The 21,460-nt window shown below is 41.2% G+C and overlaps 1 protein-coding gene across 1 annotated transcript in view; it reads left to right on the forward strand.

The window, feature by feature from the left end:
- Positions 1-6,243: 6,243 nt before the first annotated feature.
- Positions 6,244-21,460, forward strand: part of CDYL2 (chromodomain Y like 2) — a 65,878-nt gene continuing 50,661 nt past the window's right edge. The window contains exon 1 of the mRNA XM_072980421.2: positions 6,244-6,736. Coding sequence (XP_072836522.2) covers positions 6,713-6,736 — 24 coding nt within the window. The 5' untranslated portion in view covers positions 6,244-6,712. The remainder of the gene's footprint in view (positions 6,737-21,460) is intronic.

Genomic DNA, 21,460 nt, shown 5'->3' on the forward strand with positions numbered 1-21,460 from the left:
TCTCTTCCTGGTTGGGAGTTTAAGGTGCTTATTTACAATTAAATAAGCTTTTGCTAAAGTGTTGCAAAGAACTGTCATGATGAAGCTGCTTTTCTTATCCTCAGGTTTTTAAAAAATGAAGATCTGTAGGTGAGTTTTCCGAGAAATAAAAAATTGTTTTATACAGCAGTGCTTAGAATGAGGGGTTTTCTTAATGCATGCTGGCAATATGCAACCGTACCATTTATCTTTTTATTTTGGTTTGCTTTTTCTTTTCTTGGGTGCCATTTAAATTTGAAAAAATAAAGGAGAACAGAAAGTATACGTTGAATTTAAGCCTGTGGGTTTGATTTCCTGGCTCCTAGAAAATACATATCCTCAAATACATCCTAGCACATTTCCAAATATATCCTTTCCCATATGCGTGTAGGATCAACTTATTAGATTTTGGTTCTGTAATCAGAAAAAAATAGTTATTGAGCTGTAGTTTTGTGATTAAATTAATACGAAGCATATTGCAGTAGAAAGCACAACAGCATGAATTAAAGGTGTTTACTTTGCTCTTTGTAAGAAAGCAACTTGGTGGCTGAATAAATTCTGTTTTTTTAATAGGCAGCACAATTCAGGAGCGGGAATGATTGCATTTAAACAAAAAGAATTACTACAGTTTCTTTAATACTATATAAATTAGAATATTATTAAGCATTATAGATACAATGAATAAAGTTTAAAAAAAGAGTTTTCTGTAGACATGAAGCTTGTGAGATTCACACCAAGGCAGAAGTCAGCTGTTTTGCATGCACAGTTATGCAGTTAATTGTATAGTCCGTTGCATAACGACTTGTGTAATTCGACACAGACTGCTTGGATGTAACTTTCCTTCATAGATGTAAATTTATGCTATGCCAAGTGCAAGACAATTTCAGCCAATATTAAAAAAACTGACAAAATGTGAAGTAGAAAATCTTTGTTTTTTTTTAATGCAGGGCATGCTAACTCTTTGGAAAATGCAAAAACTGAACAAACCACCAGCATCAAAATTAGCAGATGTGTAGCAGACACTCTTCTCTTCCTCTGTGCCAAATTTGGGGGTGTTTAGACAAAGAATGTTCAAGCTATGGTTTTTACAAGTAAAATTGCCCCCCCTTCAAAAGTAGTTGACCCCAGACTACCCCAGATTAAAATTAGCTCACATCAATTAAAAAGATCCGTCTTGCTTATCTTGAAGGAGAATTGTTGGCACCGACTGCTTTTCTTCATTTGGAAAGAATCCAGGCTTTATGGGCTGAAATATTGATTCCCAAAAAAGCCCTTTCGAATGGAAGAAACAACAATTTGCCATAAGACTGAGCATGCACAATACAGGCTTGTCAGCAATTGCTTGGCAAAAGATACAATATAGCTTTCTAAAATGGACAGAACTGCAAGTCAACTAAAGTTCACAGCCTGTATAAAAGGAGATTAAAAAAAAAGGAAAAGGAGAAAATCTTTTTTGGAAATTGGAAGATAGGTTCTAGTTTGTATATTTTGCAGATTGGACATCGCAACATTAGTTTACCTGAGAGTTTCAAAGGGTGTGAGCTTTTCTCCATTATAATGTATGTGCTGCACTCATTCACACTTTTGCTTCACTATTTCATTAAGTCCTAAACAGCCCTTCAAAATAGTTTGTTATAGAGGGACTGCAGCCACATCCCAGCTATTCTTTGTTCTGCTCTCCCCCGGAAACCATAGTACAGATCATGTGCTCAACTTCTGGGATTCTTTACCAGTGCGTAATTCTACGTGAGGGAAGTTGCTGTTGGAATTTGTGTATAGTGTATGCACACTTACATTTTTGTTTTAGAAAGCCAGGAAAAAAACCTCCCAACAACTCCAGTTTATGAATGTGGGATATTGTGCTTCCTTTATCCATAGTTCAAAACACCAGGAAATGGGCCAATATTGCTGCACTATATGGTGCCCATGCTGCCAGCAGAAAAAAAGGATGCCAAGCTTTACGTAGCAAAGGGCAGCCTGAATGTTGATAACACCAATGGCAGCAGTCAAGATGGTCTACAGGATACCTTCCTGTACTCAGTACTATTCACAAAGAGACACCAAGCAAGGGAAAATCCCAGAATCTGATTCAATTTTTAATCACTTAACCACTTCTCACCCGAACCCACAGCAACTGTCAGGACTGTTTTTCATCAAGTTTACCCCTTCTTAAGGGTATGGTCAACCTGTCAGTCCCACACATTTAATTTTTGCAAATTTGGGTAAAATCGTATTTTAAACAAAACATACTGAAACAAAATTCTCCCTTTCCCTATCTGCTGTAGCTTGCTACCATAATTACTTTACAATTAGCATCAGTTCTTCAAACCACCAACAAAATATTGAAGACCTAGTTATTCCCCATGCAACACTGATGTCATGTCTTTCTTCCCCACCCCTAAAATGCTCAGCAATTCAACCTGGCAGTTTATGCTCAGTCAATTAAGAGTGTGGTTACACTATTGAAATAAATCAGGTGAGGAATCAGGGTTTTTTAAAATTCAACTTAAAGTCATGTGATAATACCATGGTTCTTTGGTCGGTGTGTGCGTCCTCTTGGGAAAACGTTTAATCCATTTTTAAATGGTGTCGTAGATCGGTTGAGAAGTCTACATGAGCTTTTAGATTCATTGTATTTGAGGCTTTGTCCTGTGTCCATATGCGCTCATGTTGGTTGCCTTGCAAAGTCACTAGCCACTGCTGCTGTGGTGTTGTTTTAATTAATTAATTAATTAATTAATTAATTAATTAATTAATCAATCAATCAATCAATCAATCAATCAATCAATCAATCAATTAATTAATGCAATCTGAAACAGCACTAGAACAATGAGAGAAGAAAAAATATTAAAAAGGGCTGAAACTGACCAGAGGTGAAACTGACTAGGCTCGCAAAGGACAGCGACACCAAACTGGGCTGAAACTGACTAGACATGGGAAGGAGGGATAAACCAAGCTGGGGCTGAAACTGACCAGTTTGACTAGATCTGCACTTCTAGGCTTGCAAAGGAGGGAGACACACATGGGGTGGAGAAGGAAAGGGAACACAGAAGACACACCAATGAATGGCAAACCCCACAGATGCAATTTATACTGACAGGGGCATTTACACATGCTAAAACAATTCAAAATAAATTGAATTGATATCGAAATTAAAATAAACAAGCCTCTTGTGGGAGAATAAAATACCTAACTTTCCAACCAACCCCCCCCCCACATTTCCCAGGCAAAAAAGCATGCGCTTCCATGCACATCACATAGTCGCCTTTAAAAAAAAAAACAATTTAAAACATGCTAAATCCTGTTCAAATACTGGTTTCTTCCCTAGTGTAACCACACTCTAAGTTTGGTTCTGTGTTCCCTACTCTAAGGCCAGAATCCTACTGAGAAAACAGAGTGGGAGGGCAATGAGAGGCGCCTGATTTTGTACTAGTTGCAAGATTAGCTGCATGACAGGGGCCTGCGGAAGGGCGGAAAACACAGTACAATTGCCCTTATATCTGCTGTTTTTCTGGATAAGACTAAAGGAAGGGGGTCTAAAGAGTCTTCTTTTAAAAAAAAAATTGGTGCAGACTTCAAAGATCCTATAAAAGCACCGATGCACCCCACTCTCCCCTTCAAGGACAGTGCTTCTGTTGACGTAAACAACAGAGGGAATGATGACATCTTTCTGTATAGGGTCTTGTAATGCAATGCAATAACTTATGTTTGGGAGATTATTTGTTTATTATAATAATATAGTTTCCATTTGCCCGTGTTTGCAAGATGCACTGGATCACTATTTCTCAACCTTGGGTTCCCAGATGTTTCTTGGACTAAAACTCCCCGTCGTCCACTGCTAGCTTTGCTGGCCAGGATTTCTGGGAGTTGTAGTCCAAGAACATTTGGAGACCCAAGGTTGGGAACCGCTGCTCTAGATAATGTAAACCAAACTTCCCCAAACTGCAGCTCCCAGATGTGGAAACCGCAGGGAGCCAATGTGAAGTTGGGATGCCGGGAGAGGCAGACCAGCACATCTGGAAGGCGCTGATTTGGGGAAGTCTGTGATCAGTCAAGAACTGACCTGAGTGACACAATCATGTCACTTTGCAAAATTTACAAGGAAATGCCTTGGGTTAGGTGAGTCACATACTAACATTAGTTACTAACATTCATTACTAACTAATGAATGGGTGGCTCAACTGTCAAAAGAGAAAGCTCCTGATGACAACTCAGACAATAATTATGAATAATATCGCTCTGACAGCAGTAGCTGCAGTCCATCTCGTTTGGGCTGATGCTACTGCTTGTCTACGAACATAGGAGTGCACCTGTTACAACAACAGAGGTTTCTCTTTAACAAGAAGCTACTGGGTGCCCCTAGTACAAAAGAAGGCTGTGGTCTTAGTAAATGAGCATGGTTCTCATTCTGATGATGGAAATGGAGAAAATACAATGGATGACGAAGAACTAGTGTGGTGTGTAGGGGACAGCGTGATGGATTAAGAGTCACGTTCAAATCCGTTTGGCCATGAGCCCTCAACTGGGTGGGGGCTACACTTTAAAAACCACTCCTTAAATATCTCACGTACTTTGAAATCCATATTAGAGTCACTGTAAGTCAAATGCAACTTGGTGGCACATAATAACAATGGCGTATGACAGAACTCAATTCTTTTTGAGGCAGGTTGGAGTATATAAAATAATTATCTTCTCTGTATTGGAATATGATAGGTTCCAAAGTGTTTTTATTGCAATTCAAGTAGAGAAAAAAAACAATCTTCCTTAACGGTGAAATCCGATGGGATGACATTTGGGGGTGTCTTTATACTTTGACCATCAACACTTTTGATTTGCTGTTTCTCTGTTGCTTGGATGTGACTTTAGTTTCCAACCATTTTGACGACTTGGGTGGTATAATTAATGGTAAACAGAGCCATCGTGGTACAAAGGAAAACATGCTTTTGCTTTGGGCTCTTGACACCCCTCAGGGACTGAATGAATATGGACAGGCTTGTTCCAGTTGATGTGGAAACCCAAGGCATTATGTGCATTGTTTAGGGAGATGGCTGAGTTCAAGGCTCAGATGGAGGAAATGGCCTTACACCAGTGGCCAAGCCAACGCTTTGCCTACAAAAGATCCTAGGTTCAATCACAGTTTGGAAAAGTTCCTTTTTTGGACCAGAAGTCTAACTGGGGCTTCAGCCTAAGCTCTGATCAAACCAGGGAAAAATTAACCTGGAAAAAGAGACTCTTTCAAGTTCTTGGTTTAGTCCTTCATATCTCCAGTAAAGCCTGAGAAAGACTTGCTTCTGAAATTCCGGTGGGCCAAGATAGCCAATATTGAGCACGATGGTCTACAGTAGTTGTATGATTGGGTCAAAGGAGGCTTCCTACGTTCCCAGATCAGAGGTTTTTTTGAAGACGATCTTTGATAGGTTCTAGACTCAATGTTGTGCCAGGTGGAGTTGAGTGCCTTTAAAGTGAACAGAGTAGGGACATGTTACCCTCTAAGCTGATGTCCCACCAGCCCGAGCTAACATACCCAAAGGCAAGAAATCACAGGAGCTGCAATCCAACCATAGTCTCAACTTGACCACCATCTTGTTTTTTTTTAAAAAAGTCTTGAAAGACCTAGAATGGAGAGTTTGAAAGGTGCCAAGTTTAGCTTAGCGGGTTTCAAGGGAACACCTACAGCTGGTCTTGGGGAGGGCCATGGATTTAGGGAGACAGATGTTAAAAGGCAAACATATGACCTCTACATTGGGGGGGAGGGTCTCCGTGTGTCCCACTCAGGACCCTACTCCTCCTTACCGGTGAGTAAAATGTGGTTGGCCATGTTGGGTTGTCTCAAGGGAAAGGAAGGCCAAGGAGGGACGAATCCCCACCCCAGGCTTTACGCCTTGTGGCTCCTACAGACCGACGGGGGCTCCCCCTATACAGTACTTCTTCCTTGGCCAAGAAGGGACCTCGGAGGTCGGGGTGGGGAGGGGTGGCGCGTTCAAGAGGCGCAGGGCCTGGGCTCGGCCAGGGAGGGTGGGTGGTCTTGAGATGCGTGGAGGGATCGACCTTCTCCTCTTCATTCCACCCCACCACCCCCACTCTTGCGCGGTTTAGCTTGGGGGGGGGAACGGATTGAGATTGAGAGAGGGAGAGGAGGCTCCCGAAGGCAGAGCCAACACGCGCGCACACACACACACACACACACGAGAGGGAGAGAGAGAGAGAGAGAGAGAGAGAGAGAGAGGCACAGGGGCGCGCATCCTACTCTCCCTCGCGCCCGCCCAGCCCGCGCGGGGGGCTCTCCAAGTGCTGCTGGTGGTGGTGGCGGTGGTGGTTACGCCAGCCCGCCCGCTTGCTCGCTCGCTCGCTGGCTGGCTTGCTTGCCCGGCCATCCGCCCGCCCGCCCGCCTGCCAAGCCAGAGCCAGGCAGCCTCTCGCCGTCTCCCTGCCTTCGCCGCCGATTCTGCGCACACCGGCCGCCCCGGCCAGCCAGCCAGCCTGTCATTCCGCACCCAGCAGCAGCAGCAGCAGCAGCGCCGTTGCCTCCTCGCTCCGATCGGAGCAGGGGAAGGCGAGCGAGCGAGCGAGCGAGCGGCGCCAGCCGAGGCACCCTCCCCGCCCGAGAGCCAGCCCAGCCCAGCCGAGCCGGAGGGAGAGGCGAGCCACCGCGCCACCGGCGCCCGCCCGGGAGCCCCAGCCGCGCAGCCCCAGCATGGCTTCGGGGGACCTTTACGAGGTACGACGCCGGATCTTGGCCGCCTTGGGCTCCAGGGCAGCCGGCGGGGAAGGAGGGGAGGAGGGCGGGCGGGCTGGGGCGCCCGGCCGAGAGCGGCGGAGGGAAGGAGGAGGATTGGGGGGGGCGCGCACGGGCTTGGCTTCTCCGGCGCTTCTCCGGCGCCAAGCGCGGGCGGACGGGCGCTCGCCCCGGCTCGGGGAGGTCCCGGAGGCGCCGAGAGGAAGACGGCCGAGGCGCGGGGCTGGGGAGGCGGAGGCAGGCGAGGAGCAGCCGGGGCGGGCGGGCGCGAAGGAAGGATGCAGCGCTTTGCTCTCCCTCGCTCTCTCTTTCCGGCGCTCTCCCCGCAGGCCTGGGGAAGGTGGAGAGGGGGGGACCCCCTTTTTCCCTGGGGGAGACCCCCTCCCCGACCGACTGAAGGGGGGGTGGTCCGGGGGCAGGAAGGTCCAGGTAGAGGGGCCCCGAGAGGCTCGCCCTTGGAGAGAGCGAGGGAGAAACACGGCGAGGAAGGCGCTGCGCCCTGGTTGCGCAAAGTCTGGGGACGCCCCCCTCCCTTTCCTGGAGGGCCACCTCTGGACTCGCCACCTGGGAGACCGGGAGGGGGGGCTTAACGAGGGGGAGGAGCTCTGGGTCGGCCCCAGGTGCATGCTGGGAGGGATGGGATGGGAGGGATGAGGTTGGGCAACCTCTTGGATGTTGGGTTGGTGGCTACCTTTGGGGTTCCCTGGAGAGGAACGTTGGACCCTCGCCCCAGGGATGGGGCGGATGGACTCTGACCCGGGGCAAGTGTGTGCCTGGGGCAGTGGCTCCTAGAGGAGCGCTCCCAAAGCCAAGGGAGGAAAGGGTGCCATTTTGGAGAAGACCCTCCATGAGGTGCACCTGGACGGGCTTGAGGTTGCCCTTGGCCAGCTTTTGACTTTTTGGCTCGTTTCTTGGGATGGGGTGAGGATGCCGTTGGTTGTGAGATTCCCTGAAGGGGTGGATCTGCCCTCACGAGTGACATGGAAGGGGTATTTTGTGCCAGGCACCCAACCAACGTTCTCATCTTGCTCATCGTAAGACATTTACTGGATCCGCCCCACTTTCTAGCAAAGGTCCTAAAGGTCACTGCCGGCTGTGAAATGCCCCCCTGTCAACAACTTGTGCCCAGGAAACAATCAATCTCTTTGTTTTGGGGCCATGGATAAATGTATAAATGTTTGCCATCTAGCCCCATTCATGTGTCTGAAGAAGTGGACTTGTCCGCAAAAGCTCACATTCAAATATAGCAATTAATCTTTAAGGCACCACAACACATTTGTTGTCTTTATTTTTGTTGTTTTTTTCTTCTGTTTTTGGCCTAATATAATAAGACTAAGGAAGTCTCAAACATCTGAGCCCCTGGCAGACCTTTCCATCCCTTCTCCAACTCCACCAATAATAATAATAATAATAATAATAATAATAATAATAATAATAATAATAATAATAATAATAATAATAATAATAATAATAATAATGATGATGATGATGATGATGATGATGATCATCATCATCATCATCATCATCATCATCATCATCATCATCATCATCATCATCATCATCATCATCATCATCTTAGAACTGCAGAGCTGGAAGGGACCTTACAGATCATCCAGTCCAGCCCCGGTCAAGGAGATGCTGTGGGGAATTAACTTCCTAACCTCTGGCTCTAGATGTCTAAACCACTGAGCAGCAGTTAGTTCGTTTAGTTACTTGATACACATCTAAAACATGGGCCATTCAAAGTGGGGAATCATAATGAAGCAGCTTTAATTTCATATTGTACTGTTGTTCTGCATGTGGTACTGTCCATTTCTGGACATAAAAAGTCTTAACATAAAGCCCATATTTTATAACCCGCTGGTGGTAGGGACACAGAGATACAGGTTGGTTGCAATGTTGGCTTCATGCATGGGGTGTCTTAAATCTTGTGTTCTGCAACCTGTTTTAGACTTAGCAAAGTGGGGAACTAGTGCTCCATGATAATGGCTTTGTAAACATAAAATCGGTGGCCACCTGGAAATGTTCCTCTTTCTGTAGCTGTGCTTGCCATCCATGTAAAGATTTTTTTCAGTCAATTAACAGCCTTGTCTGTAGCCAATTATATGATTAATTAAGTGATTCGAGTTACTGTTAATGTCTTAATGGTGATTAATCCCAGATGGAAGGTTGAGGTATGTTTTCCTAAATGGAAGATAAGGTATTACTGACGTGTTTACGATACTATAGATCAACAGAGTATCAGTGCAAAGGATATTTTGAATTTTGTAATGATAGTCCTTTGTTTTGAGTCTAAAAAAATAAACAAATAATACTTTCCTTGGAAAATGATCTGTGACAAAGTTGATGGTCAATATATAAAACACAAATGGCGGTCATCCAGCAAACCTTGTATGCAGCAGGTCTTGGCCAAAGAGGTCAAAGAATCATTTGTACGAACCATGCCCTCCTAGTTGACAAAGCGAAATCTCTAATGAATGTTCTAGTAGTCATTCGCTGGAATAGTGAATTTACGACGATTATGAGTGTTGACCAAAAGGAATGGTGTTGGTGAAAATGGATTTGTAACCCAGGTTTTTGAGCAGGGATTACTGAGGCAAAATAATTTGCACAAATAAACATGGATGTGTTGGGTGCTTGTCGTGTTAAGTGCTGACATTTTGCCAGAGAGAACGAAATCCTCTTCATGGTCTACAGTTTTGTACTTAACCTCTGAAGGTTATTATGAGGAACACTCTGAGCTTCTAGGAGGAAACGGCCTGTAAATGTAGAAGAATCTAATAAATGGAATTTTGTTTCTACTTTCCTAGATTTGTATTCTCAAGTGGAATAAACATAGCTAGGAGTCGCTTTATGGATGATTAACCTTTGGGTGGTTGGAAGACAAAAAATGTGGAAAGAACACCGTGTATACAATCTTGATCATTACAATCGTAATTAAAATCTTGGTGTGTAGTTAAGGTGTTCCAATGCATGTTTGTAGGATACTGTTTCATTTATTGTGGAACGAAACTGATTTCTCTCAAGGTGACACCAGATGCTCTAAAGGTCGTTGTGATCGGCTTTGGTACTTTCAGTTTCGTTTACAACTGGAAGCTGAACCGCCTGGTGTAGGTTTATGTTTGTGGTTACTCATGGAATGTATTGCATCAAGTTTGTCCTTCCTGCAACACAACATGGTCAATGACATCTTGTCAATGTACCATATTCTTTTGGCTGGCAATAACTGTTCAGTTCCTTGGTTGGTCTACTTACAGAAGGTATTGTGTAAATTATGATGCTTTACTGTTACTTTGTTTTCACTCTTATGGGCTGGCTTGGGAGCGTTTTATGCTCTGAAAGTTTGCCTAAAATATTTTAACCAGTCCACTCATTTATTAATTAAATATTGGATAAATCCACATTATATCATATCCTGGGGACATCGCAATGTGGATGCCTAGCACATCTTTACTCGTGTGTTTTCAAATGGTAACTTTAATTGGTTTCCCATTTTTTGGGTGGAAGGCACAACCAGCTTCAGATAGATAGGTAACATGGTTTCTAAAATAGTGCATGCATTCTTCATGGAAATGGTAAAATGGGCATCTCAGTTTTTCTTTGCAAATGGTAACAAATGTGTGCCTGTTTGTGCTTCAAGATTGTGCTCTAGAAGTTGAATGACCTGCTGGTGGATCAGTGTAGAATGACTTTAAGTATCAAGCATAACTTCTAGGAGTAGCTGTACTACGGTATTACCAAATACTAAAGAAAGCTCAGCACACTTTTAGATTTGGCAAAATATGACTTGGATAGATGGTGATGAGCATTAGCATATTTTCATCTTGAGATTGCCTTTTACCTTAAATGCTGCTTTTACTTTAAGTGAGAAGGACGTGGTGGCACTGTGGGTTAAACCGCAGAATCCTCTGTGCTGCAAGGTCAGAAGACCAGCAGTCGTAAGATCAAATCCACATGACGGAGGGAACTCCCGTCGCTTGTCCCAGCTGCTGCCAACCTAGCCATTCCAAAACATGTAAAAATGTGAGTAGATAAATAGGTACCACCTCGGTGGGAAGGTCATGGTGTTCCACGTCTAGTTGTGCTGGCCACAGGACCACGGAAACTGCCTATGGACAAACGGTGGCTCTATGGCTTGGAAACAGGAATGAGCACCGCATCCTAGAGTCGGACATGACTGGACTAAATGTCAAGGGGAACCTTTACCTTACCTTACTTTAAGTGATACGGACATTTGCATACACTTGCATCCATTGGTTTGAGGTAGGTGGAAAAATCTCTCAATCTCTCTTATCCTGACATGTTTGTAAGCATGATTAAAGTGTACTTCTGGGCAATTCCATAATATTTGGTCATCACCTTTGTGTCACATACTGGGTAAGGGATTTATGTACAGGTCTGAGTTAGTCAAAAGTTGTGATTAAGTTGTGTGGATATGAAGAAAAGATTCCTTTATGATTAAATTATGTAGACATATGACTTTGATTAAACAGTTGATTAAACCATCTGGACAAACAAACACACATACACACACCCCAAGATAAATTGCTTACCACTATTACATCTAAATCTTCATAGATATTTCCACCAGAACATAGTTTTATATTCGTTGGCCATGCCATGTTTTGTTCACTTTCTTTTTAGGACATAGGAAATACTCTGAAAATGTTGACTAATCAACTGTTGAACATGTCACGCTGGAGAATATCTTGCAGTACGCCGTTATGTGTGATATGTCAGGTGGTGATAGCAATTCATTTTGTCATCATAGTAAGTGGTATTTTTACTACCTGTGATTATGGTCACAGCAATTATATATATATGACTCAATTGAATCCTCTGGTGAAGATGAGCAAGAGCCTCCAAACCTGACATGAGGAAGAATTGCAGTTCCTGGGACTTCAGAGATCTAGGTGGTTGATCTGCTGGCTCAGTCAGTACGTGAACCAGAGGAGAAGGCTTGACCCAAAGGCGGAAGGCAACATGATGGAGACATGAAGTCCACAGGTGCTCTGCTGCAGGAAAGGACTTCTGAGGAGAAGAGGTCCCCTTGAGGAAAACCCTCTCCCTCCTAGGAAGGCAAGCGGGCCAAATTCTGCAGTTGCTGTGCTGTTTTTCCAGCTGGCTAAATACTGCAGCTGAGTCTTCACTGGAGAGTTAAAAGACCAGCTATGTAAACCTTAGGACTGGGCTAGGACTCTTTGTTGGAGACTTTTCTTCTGGCTCCTGATCTTGCCGTGTGTGTATTCTGATCCTTGTTGTTGACTCCTTGACAATGGATGACACCAGCTTGTCTCTTCTTGAGATTCTTGGGCCGCTCCAACTCTTGGCTTCAGATTTGCCATATCTGATTCATCTGACTCTCCAGGAGGCCTCTGTTCATGACCTCCCCTGGGATGAGGAGAGTGGAGGGAAAGGTCGTTACTGAGCATATCGTGTTTTGCTTAGGCAGGAGTGACACAGCACCATTATGGAGTTGCAAACATAGTCAGAAAGGATGGTCGTTCAACTGTAACAAGCCTGATTCTATATTCAGGTTGAATCATGCTTACCTAACAGAAGGAAATCCCACCAACATCAACGCTGCGTAGGTAGATGTCCCAACTGCAATCAAAGACGAAGAAAGCGCAAGGAGGAATTTCAACGGAGAACTTAAAGGCCTTATAAAACATATGGGGAAGCAAAACCTAATTTTTTTAAATGGGGGATTTTTATATTAAGATAGAGGGAAAAAAGCTGGCAGAAACTTTGTTGGAAAATACAGAGTAAAATAAATGAGAATGATTAATGGGACAATTTTTTGAGGAATAAAAAAAGTGCTGCACTTCTTCTTCTTCTTCTTCTTCTTCTTCTTCTTCTTCTTCTTATTATTATTATTATTATTATTATTATTATTATTATTATTATTATTATTATTATTATTATTATTATTAAAAATACCAGACACAGTCAATCAAAATTATAAAAACATTGAGCGGTATTCTATGACAGATACAAGTTTTAACCAAAAAACATATGTATCTGTTAAATATTAGTGCAGTATTGTTATTATTCAAAAATACCAGACATAGTCAATCAAAATTATCAAAACATTATCTGGTGTTATATAACATGTGGTGGTGGTGGTGTTCTACACCAGAGAACATGCCAATGAAATCAATAATGTAAAACCATGCAACACATTTAACCACAACCTAAATATTATATATGTATATAGTGATGAATACTTCATATATATTGGACCTGTCCATTAGCATAGAACACCACCAAATAAGCCATGATCAAAAAGAAGTATCTAGCTGCTAAAAACCAGCTGAAAAGGTCACGGACCGGACCCTACTTATAGTTCCAAGTTGGACAGATGGGTTTTCAAACGTTGGCTAAATTTAAAAATTGGCATTGTCCATATAATAGTCAAACAATTTTCCATAATTGTAATTTTAGAAACGGTAGATTTTTTTTGGTCTTCTTTATTTTTTATTTTATTTTTCTTTTGTTTTGGCCAGATATGCCAAAGGGACTGTTCCGGAAGAATGGCAGTGACAACGGTATTGCAAGGAATCAAAGAAGTTACATTTTAGTTAGTCAGGAAGTTAAACAAAATGTATTGAAAATGCATCCTGCAGCTAAAGTAAATTCACATCTTTAATCCTTTGATTCCTGGAGTTCACCTCAAACTAAATCAATTTTCAAGAGAAAAGTGGACAACCATCTCTCGGATCTAGTTAGATTTGGATTAGTAAATGTGACCACCGCCAAAGTCGTACAAAAATCCAGTCCATGCAATAAGGTATAACAGTCTATTTAAATGTCACGCACAATGAGCTGATTTACTGAGGGAAGGCTTGCCTGAAAAGAAAGGTCTTTGTCTCCTTGTGGAAGGATAGCAAAGATGGGGCCAGTTGGGCCTCCAGTGGGAGGGAGGTCCAAAATCTGGGAGCAGCAACAGAGAAGGATCTCTCTTGTGTCCCCATCAGATGCACCTGTGATTGTAGTGAGACCGAGAGAAAGGCCTTTCATGATGATCTTAACACCCAAGCTGGCTCATAACGGGAGATACGGTCTTTGAGATAGCTTGGAGCCATGCCATTTAGGGCTTTTAGTTTCCTAAGTGTGAGAAAGCATTTGATAGTCCAACATAGCAAACTAAGGGAGTTGTTGATAAACACAAGTCTCCAGTTGAGCATATTTCTGTAATTGGCAACCTCTATGGGCACTAAAAAGCTACAGTGAAAGTTGAAGATCAAGTGACAGAAGACATTGAGGTATGAAGAAGAGTAAAGAAAGATGCTTATTCTGGCCAGTCAATTTATTTTCAGTGGATATCATTGGAGAAGCCAATGGGGCATTGTTGTCAAATGGGGGCATTGTTGTCAATGGAGAGATTATCAACACCATCTGATATGCAGGCAATATAGTATTTCTGGTTAACCATTTATGCAGTCTGATGAGGTTACTCAATAAAGTCAATGAAGTAAGGAATGAACAAAGGTCTAAAACGAATGTTAAGAAAAAGGAGTTTATGGTGATCAGTAAAAAAAAGCAATCAGCCCAAGAAATGCAGTTAAAGAATGAAAGTGCTGACAAATTTAAGCGCCTGGAACAGTGGGGTCATAGTCATGAAATAAAAGATGGAATTAGAGATGGCCCAGGGCATTTTCTTTAAGATAATGGACATAATATGCTGTTGAAATTAGCTTTTGAGAATATACATTGTGTGGTGCGCTCATACTCTTGATTCTACTGTGTTACATGAAATCATGGACCTTAACACAGGGTGTTGTAAAAAAAGAAGCCCAAAGATTTGATATGTGGATTTAGCGCTTGATGCTAAGAGTTTCTTGACCAAGCAATGAAAAAGTACTAAAGCAGATGAATAAAAACCAATAAACCATAACACATGTAAAACACTGAACAATAGAATTCTTCTGGGAGATAGTGATAAACGAAAAGTAGAGTCTGTTACACGTAATCAAGGTAAAATAAGCATAAAGAGTATTGGGGGACTTTTCTGAAGAATCTTAAAAGCGGGTTCCAATGCAACACAACGTCATAGCAACGACATCCAGAGTCAGGTTAGCCATGAAGTCAAAAATAAGGTAAAAAATAATCTAATTATCTCAACATTTTGATTTGTTTTTAATTTTATCTATATTTTACAGTAAGGATAGCCATGAAGGACGAGTCACAAAAGTCTAATTATGTTAACTTTTTTTGTTTGTCTACAATTTTACTTATTGTAAAAAATCAACAACCTCTGATACAGAGATGATACCACTCTGATGGCAGAAGGTGAGGAGGAATTAAAGAACCTCTTAATGAGGGTGAAAGAGGAGATTGCAAAAAACGGTCTGAAGCTCAACATAAAAAAAAACGAAGATCATGGCCACTGGTCCCATCACCTCCTGGCAAATAGAAGGGGAAGATACAGAGGCAGTGGCAGATTTTTACTTTCTTGGGTTCCATTATCACTGCAGATGGTGACAGCAGCCACTAAATTAAAAGACGCCTGCTTCTTGGGAGGAAAGTGATGACGAACCTAGACAGCATCTCAAAAAGCAGAGACATCGCCTTGCCAACAAAAATCCGCATAGTCAAAGCTATGGTTTTTCCAGTAGCAATGTATGGAAGTGAGAGCTGGGCCATAAAGAAGGCTGACCGCCGAAGAATTGATGCTTTTGGATTGTGGTGCTGGAGGAGACTCTTGAGAGTCCCGTGGACTGCAAGGAGAACAAACCTATCCATTCTGAAGGAAATCAACCCTGAGTGCTCACTGGAAGGACAGGTCCTGAAGCTGAGGCTCCAATACTTTGGCCATCTCATGAGAAGAGAAGACTCCCTGGAAAAGACCCTGATGTTGGGAAAGTGTGAAGGCAAGAGGAGAAGGGGGACGACAGAGGACGAGATGGTTGGACAGTGTCATCAAAGCTGCCTATATGAATTTGACCAAACTCCAGGAGGCAGTGGAAGACAGGAGGCCTGGCGTGCTCTGGTCCATGGGGTCATGAAGAGTCGAACATGACTTAACAACATATCTTCCATACCAAAATCAGTGGGACTTAATAGCACTAAACCTGCCAGGATTTATTTATTTATTTTATTAATATCCCGCCTATCTGGTCTTGCGACCACAGCATATTGTTCCCCTTGTTCTTAACATTTCTGAGTGTATAATGTTATTTTTATGCACTGCATGCTACATTTAATGGAAAGCCAATACAAAATGTTGAATGCAGAAAATGAAAATCAAACTATTTATAGTGTTTTCTGTTTCTCTGATACTATTTCAATATAAAAATGTCTTCTGATGATGTAGCCTTGTAATTTGGCCAACTATATTTTTAGAAGGTTGACTACACTGTGGGATGAAGTTTTGTAGGGAGACCTGCAAGTAGCAGGAGTACATTTATCTCTTTTCAGAAATGTGCAGCCATTAACCTTTTAAAATATTTCATGAAAAAACTGGTATTTAATTTCATTTTTAGCTGGTTAAATAACAGAACAGCCTTGTTTGGGGTGGTATTAACTCCAAACAGTTGACTGTGTTTCAGAAACATTTTTGACAGATTGGAAAAAATATCCCCTTTTCCCACTGTATTTCAGCAGTTGTCTATTTGTGTGATGTCATGTAACAAGATTTATTTACCGTATTTTTCGCACCATAAGACGCACTTTCCCCCCCACAAAACAGGGGGATGGAAAGTCTGTGTGTCTTATGGAGCGATGAAAACAGATTATATTTTCCTATTTTCTTCTCCTAAAAAATTGGTGCATCTTATGGAAAGGTGTGTCTTATGGAGCGAAAAATACGGTATGTATTTATTTAAAATATTTTACCCTGCCTTTCTCCTTAAAAGGACTCAAGGCAGCCTGCGTCATTAAAATATTTAATATTTAAAAGCTAAAAACAGTAAGTATACAATATTAAATATTAAATACAATATTAAATACAATATTAAAAAGAATTAAGCAAATATTATATTAAAAATGGCAAATAAAGAATGAGATGAGTTGACCTAAGATTAGTTGGGGAATAACTGTGTAGTGAACCCAAGAATGAAAGAAACCAGTGGAAATTCTTGCGTAAACATCTCATGTAGTCTTCCCTCTCCTTTTTAAAAAATTATTTTATAAACCCTCATATCTAACCCAGTGCTGTGGTTCTTGCTTCATGTAAAGTTTGAAACCCAGTTTTAGTTTCCGAGATTTGGTTTTCATTTATTTACTTTGTTAAAAAGTAATTTTCTGAAATTTTTTTTTAATGAGAACGAACTTACTTAGTTGGATCCAAAGTATTGTCAAGCGACCGAAATCTCCTTCAAAAGATGCAAGGATGTCTTGCTATCAGCTCTCTTAACGGTCTTTTTATGCAGCCATAAGGACAAACCTAATGTCTGGTGATAAATGTAGGCAGTCACAGTTTCGGTAATTGTAGCTACTAGAAAAATTCAAAGCAGTGTTCATATCCAAGAGATGATTGATTCTGTTGATTTGCAGAAATGTTGTTGTTGTTGTTGTTGTAACCTGAGCCATCAGGTCAACTCTGACCTACAGTAATCCTACCAGTTTTTTTTAGGGCAAATGAGATGTTCAACCATTGTCAACCCCAGTGTGTTTCTCCGGCCAAATGGGGTTAGGAATCCAGGTCTCCTAATTACGGCCCGACATTCTATCCAATAGACCAGTGGTTCTTAACGTGGGCGATAATGCCCCCCAGGGGGCGATTTCATTTTTCAGGGGGGCGGTGGAATGAAAAGGGGCAGCGTGGGGGCTCTGGAGCAGAAGGGGGCGGTAGGGGGGCCCTGGAGCAAGCCAAACCTGTGAAGATGGTTGCAGCCTTTTTACAGTGTGCATTAATATATATTTTCCTCCAATTTTAATTTAGTTTCAGACTTTTTGTCTTGAAATTTTTAGTTCCTGCATTTGTTTTTATGCCCTTTTTATATTTCTTTTTGCGTCTTAAAATTCACTTGCAACTAAATCATTAAATGTTACTTTTTGGGGGGCATTTCATTTTCTTGGAATTGAATTTTGTTTTCAGGGGTCATTGGATTTAAGTGTCTTAAATAAATAAATAAATAAATAAATAAATAAATAAATAAATAAATAAATAAATAAATAAATAAATAAATAATCACCGCGGGGAGGGGGGCAATGATAACTTCCTCAGTGGCTCAAGGGGGCGTTAGTTTCGAAAAGGTTAAGAACCACTGCAATAGACTACTTTTGTCTAGTGTTATAATAAGAATTGCTCTCAGCAAGCAAAAACAAAAAGAAAACAAAAAATGAAGTATAACTAGACCTACAAAATCTTGACATAACTGTGCTTCAATCCAAACAATTATGATTAGAAGGAAATTGGTTCTGGAAAGCCATTTGGGTGTGACTGGTTCTTAAGATGACCACACCATTTATCTTATCTCTGGTTTACTTGAATTTGCAACGTTACTTTTACTTAAGCAACCTCTAAGTCAGAGGCTATTCAGTCAGTAGAAGAGTCCCTTTACCAGCAAAATATTGCTCCATTCAACCCTAAATTCCTACTTATATTTGATTCATGCAACAATTATATGACTACCCACAAAATTTCAGGTAAAGTGGTGCCTCGCTTAACGATTGCCTCGCTTAACAAGGAAATTGCTGTCTGATTAGGTTTTTGCGATCGCTTTTGCGATTGCAAAACAATGGTTTAAATGGTTTTTTTCGTTCAATGATGATCAGTTCCCTGCTTTGAGAACTGATTTTCGCTTTACGACTATCAGCAAACAGCTGATTGTCATGTTTCCAAATACCCCCGCTGTTTTCTAGGACAGATTCCTCGCTTTACAGGCACTGAAAATGGTCGCCGTATGGAGGATCTTCGCTGGACAAGCAGGTATTCAGCCCATTGGAACACACTGAATGGTTTTTCAATGTGTTTCAATTGGTTTTTTTATTTTGTTTGACAATGTTTTCACTCTACAGCGATTTTGCCGGAACGAATTAACATTGTCAAGCGAGGCACCACTGTAGTAACATACATTAAGAAAACCAAGCAAAAACCAGATTCTGTAGCAGTGTTTTTAAATAAAACTAAAAATGATGTGTTTCTACCCCAATTAAGAATGCAAGAAAAACTTTGCTGGATGAAAGGCCTGTTTCCATATTGGACCATCTTTTGAAATGGAGGGTATGTGTGCAGAAGCAGGCCTATGCATTCACATGCTGATGCTCTCCATTAATACATATGCAGGGGCATTGTTCCATTGGGATTGATTCCAAAATGTATATTCATCATGTCTTGTGGCCACTGATAGCCTTATCAACTTTCAAAGCTGTCCAAATTGGCAGCTGTAACAACGTATTGAAGTAGCAGTTCTAAGTTTGGCTTATCTCCCAACTCTTGAGCCTTGTTTCATCCTTTATTTCACGTTGAAAAGTCAAATGCATTTTTTCAGTTATATTTCCAGGTATTCATTACAAGTAGAAACTTGGGTGAGTTCCTGCTAAAGGGAAAACCGAATTTCTCCCCCAGGAGGAGACAGGAAGTTATCTCAGAAAAAAAAGAAGAGAAAACCTTAAGCCAATCTGTGCTTAGTTTGAGTTGAAGACAAATGCACTTATGCTTCCCCCCCCCCATTAAACTTCTCCTGCTCGTTTAGATCACTTGCTTGTAGGCACTGATGCTCTATTCTAGGAGGACTGTTGAAACTCATTACAGTGGTGCCCTGCATGACGATGATAATCCATTCTATAGAAATCGCTGTTTAGTGAAAACATTGTCTTGCGAAAAACCGTTTCCCCATTGGAATCCATTGAAACCCGTTTAATGCGTTCCAATGGGAAAAAAGTCGTTGTTGTTTTGTGAAGATCGCCCATAGGGAAGCCATTTTGTGGAGCACTGATCAGCTGTTAAAATGGCTACCCTGCGAAGCATCGGTCCCAAAAACACCCGTTTTGTGAAGCGTCGATCAGTGGCAAAATCGTCGTCTTGCAAAAATCGGTTTGCAAAGCAGGGACCCAAACATCGTCCAGCGAAAATCACCCATTGGAATCACTGTTTTGCAAATCGCTATAGCGATCGCAAAACCTCATCATCATACGGATTCGTCGTTTTGCGAGGTTGTTGTCTAGTGAGTTACCACTGTAATTGTAGACCTGATCCGTGCCTAGATGAGTGTCATGCTTCTTTTAAGCCCATGTAAGCAACTCTTGGCTTTCTTTGCAAAAAGAACAAGTTATGAGTATAATAGATAAATAAGTCGATGATTGAAGAACTATCGTAGTGTTCGTAGAGGGCATGTACCTTGTCAGTGCAGTTGCACATTACAATTCTGGTGACAATTAAGTATGTTGATACAGAGTCCGTCATGATTCTAATGACAAACTGAATGAGTAATAGGCTCTTCCGTCTATTGACACTCATTAAAGGGGTTGCTGATGACTTGGGATGTCCCCATGCATTCTCTGTATTGTACTCCTCTCTAAAAGGTTAAGGATAATGGACAGCTCAGCCTTAAAAGCTCTTCATCAACAAAAGCCCTATTAAAGTTAAATAGGGCCTCTGTGACTGCAAGGGTCTGAAGATGTAACTGCCAGGCTTAAAACAGATATGAGGTTCTCAAAGAATACATAATGTTGGAATATCAAAAATGAAGTGAATAGACTCTGATTGATCGTGTGCACTTTAAACCGAGTTATGTGCAAGGAGCTGGTTTATGGTTACTGGTTACTGATCATTAAAAAAAAATTGGTTCTTTTGGTAGGGAGAAAAAACATGCATGCTTGGCAGGCACCAACTGATTCCATATATTTTTAATTCCCCCATGGAACTATAAAGGCCTGGGTCTTTTGAATACGTAAATTTTGTTTGCTGCCAAACAGGATGGATTTGATTGAAATCCAATAGATTTAAATCACAGTTTAATTTTTAAAATTTGGATTGTTTTGACAATTTAAATTTTTATTAAAAAAACATTTTTAAATTTAAATGTTGATTTAAATCAATTTGATTTTTTTAAAAAATTGAGTTTTATCCACCCTGCTGCCAAAGTTTTTGATAGCCTTAAAGGCTACATTCTTAAAAAACAAACCTGGATACTGTTGCATACACATATTTTGCTCAACCTATAATACTTTCTCATTGTCAGAAGTATGTTAAGAATGGCTATTTTTTTTTTCAATTCAGGAGGGGCAGAAGAAGTTTCAATCTAAAGACTCCTGTTGTTTTTCTTTTTAGTTTTGATCAGTATTATCTGATCAGTGTTATTTTTTATCAGTTATATACTGATACCATACTTTAAGCAGCCAGCTAGTCCAGTGGATTCTGAAAGCCGTAATTTTTTTTAAAAGTTACTTTCCCAAACTCCAGAACAGTGGAGTACAAATCTTCAAAGAAAACTGAATTAGATAGAAGTTGCCTGTTTCATCAGACAGGCTATCAGAGGGATGAGAATAAAAAAGTTAGGAATACAAGGAATATTGGGTGTTTTGGGAATGTGATGAGAAAGTAATCAAACATACCAGAACTCAAGGATGATACATTGTGGTTTTGGGTTTTTTTAAATACTAATATATGCTTTGACCTTTTGTCTCTATTCAGATTTTTTTTTAAAAGCTGAGATTTAGCTGAAATAGTTATCAGTCAAGCAGTTAATGAACTTTGAAAAACATTGGTTGGGTACAATATACAGTTTGAGGAACACAACTGTGTTAACGGCAATATAA

The sequence above is a fragment of the Pogona vitticeps genome, chromosome 10 (assembly GCF_051106095.1).
Source record: "Pogona vitticeps strain Pit_001003342236 chromosome 10, PviZW2.1, whole genome shotgun sequence".
In the NCBI taxonomy this organism is placed as follows: domain Eukaryota; kingdom Metazoa; phylum Chordata; class Lepidosauria; order Squamata; family Agamidae; genus Pogona; species Pogona vitticeps.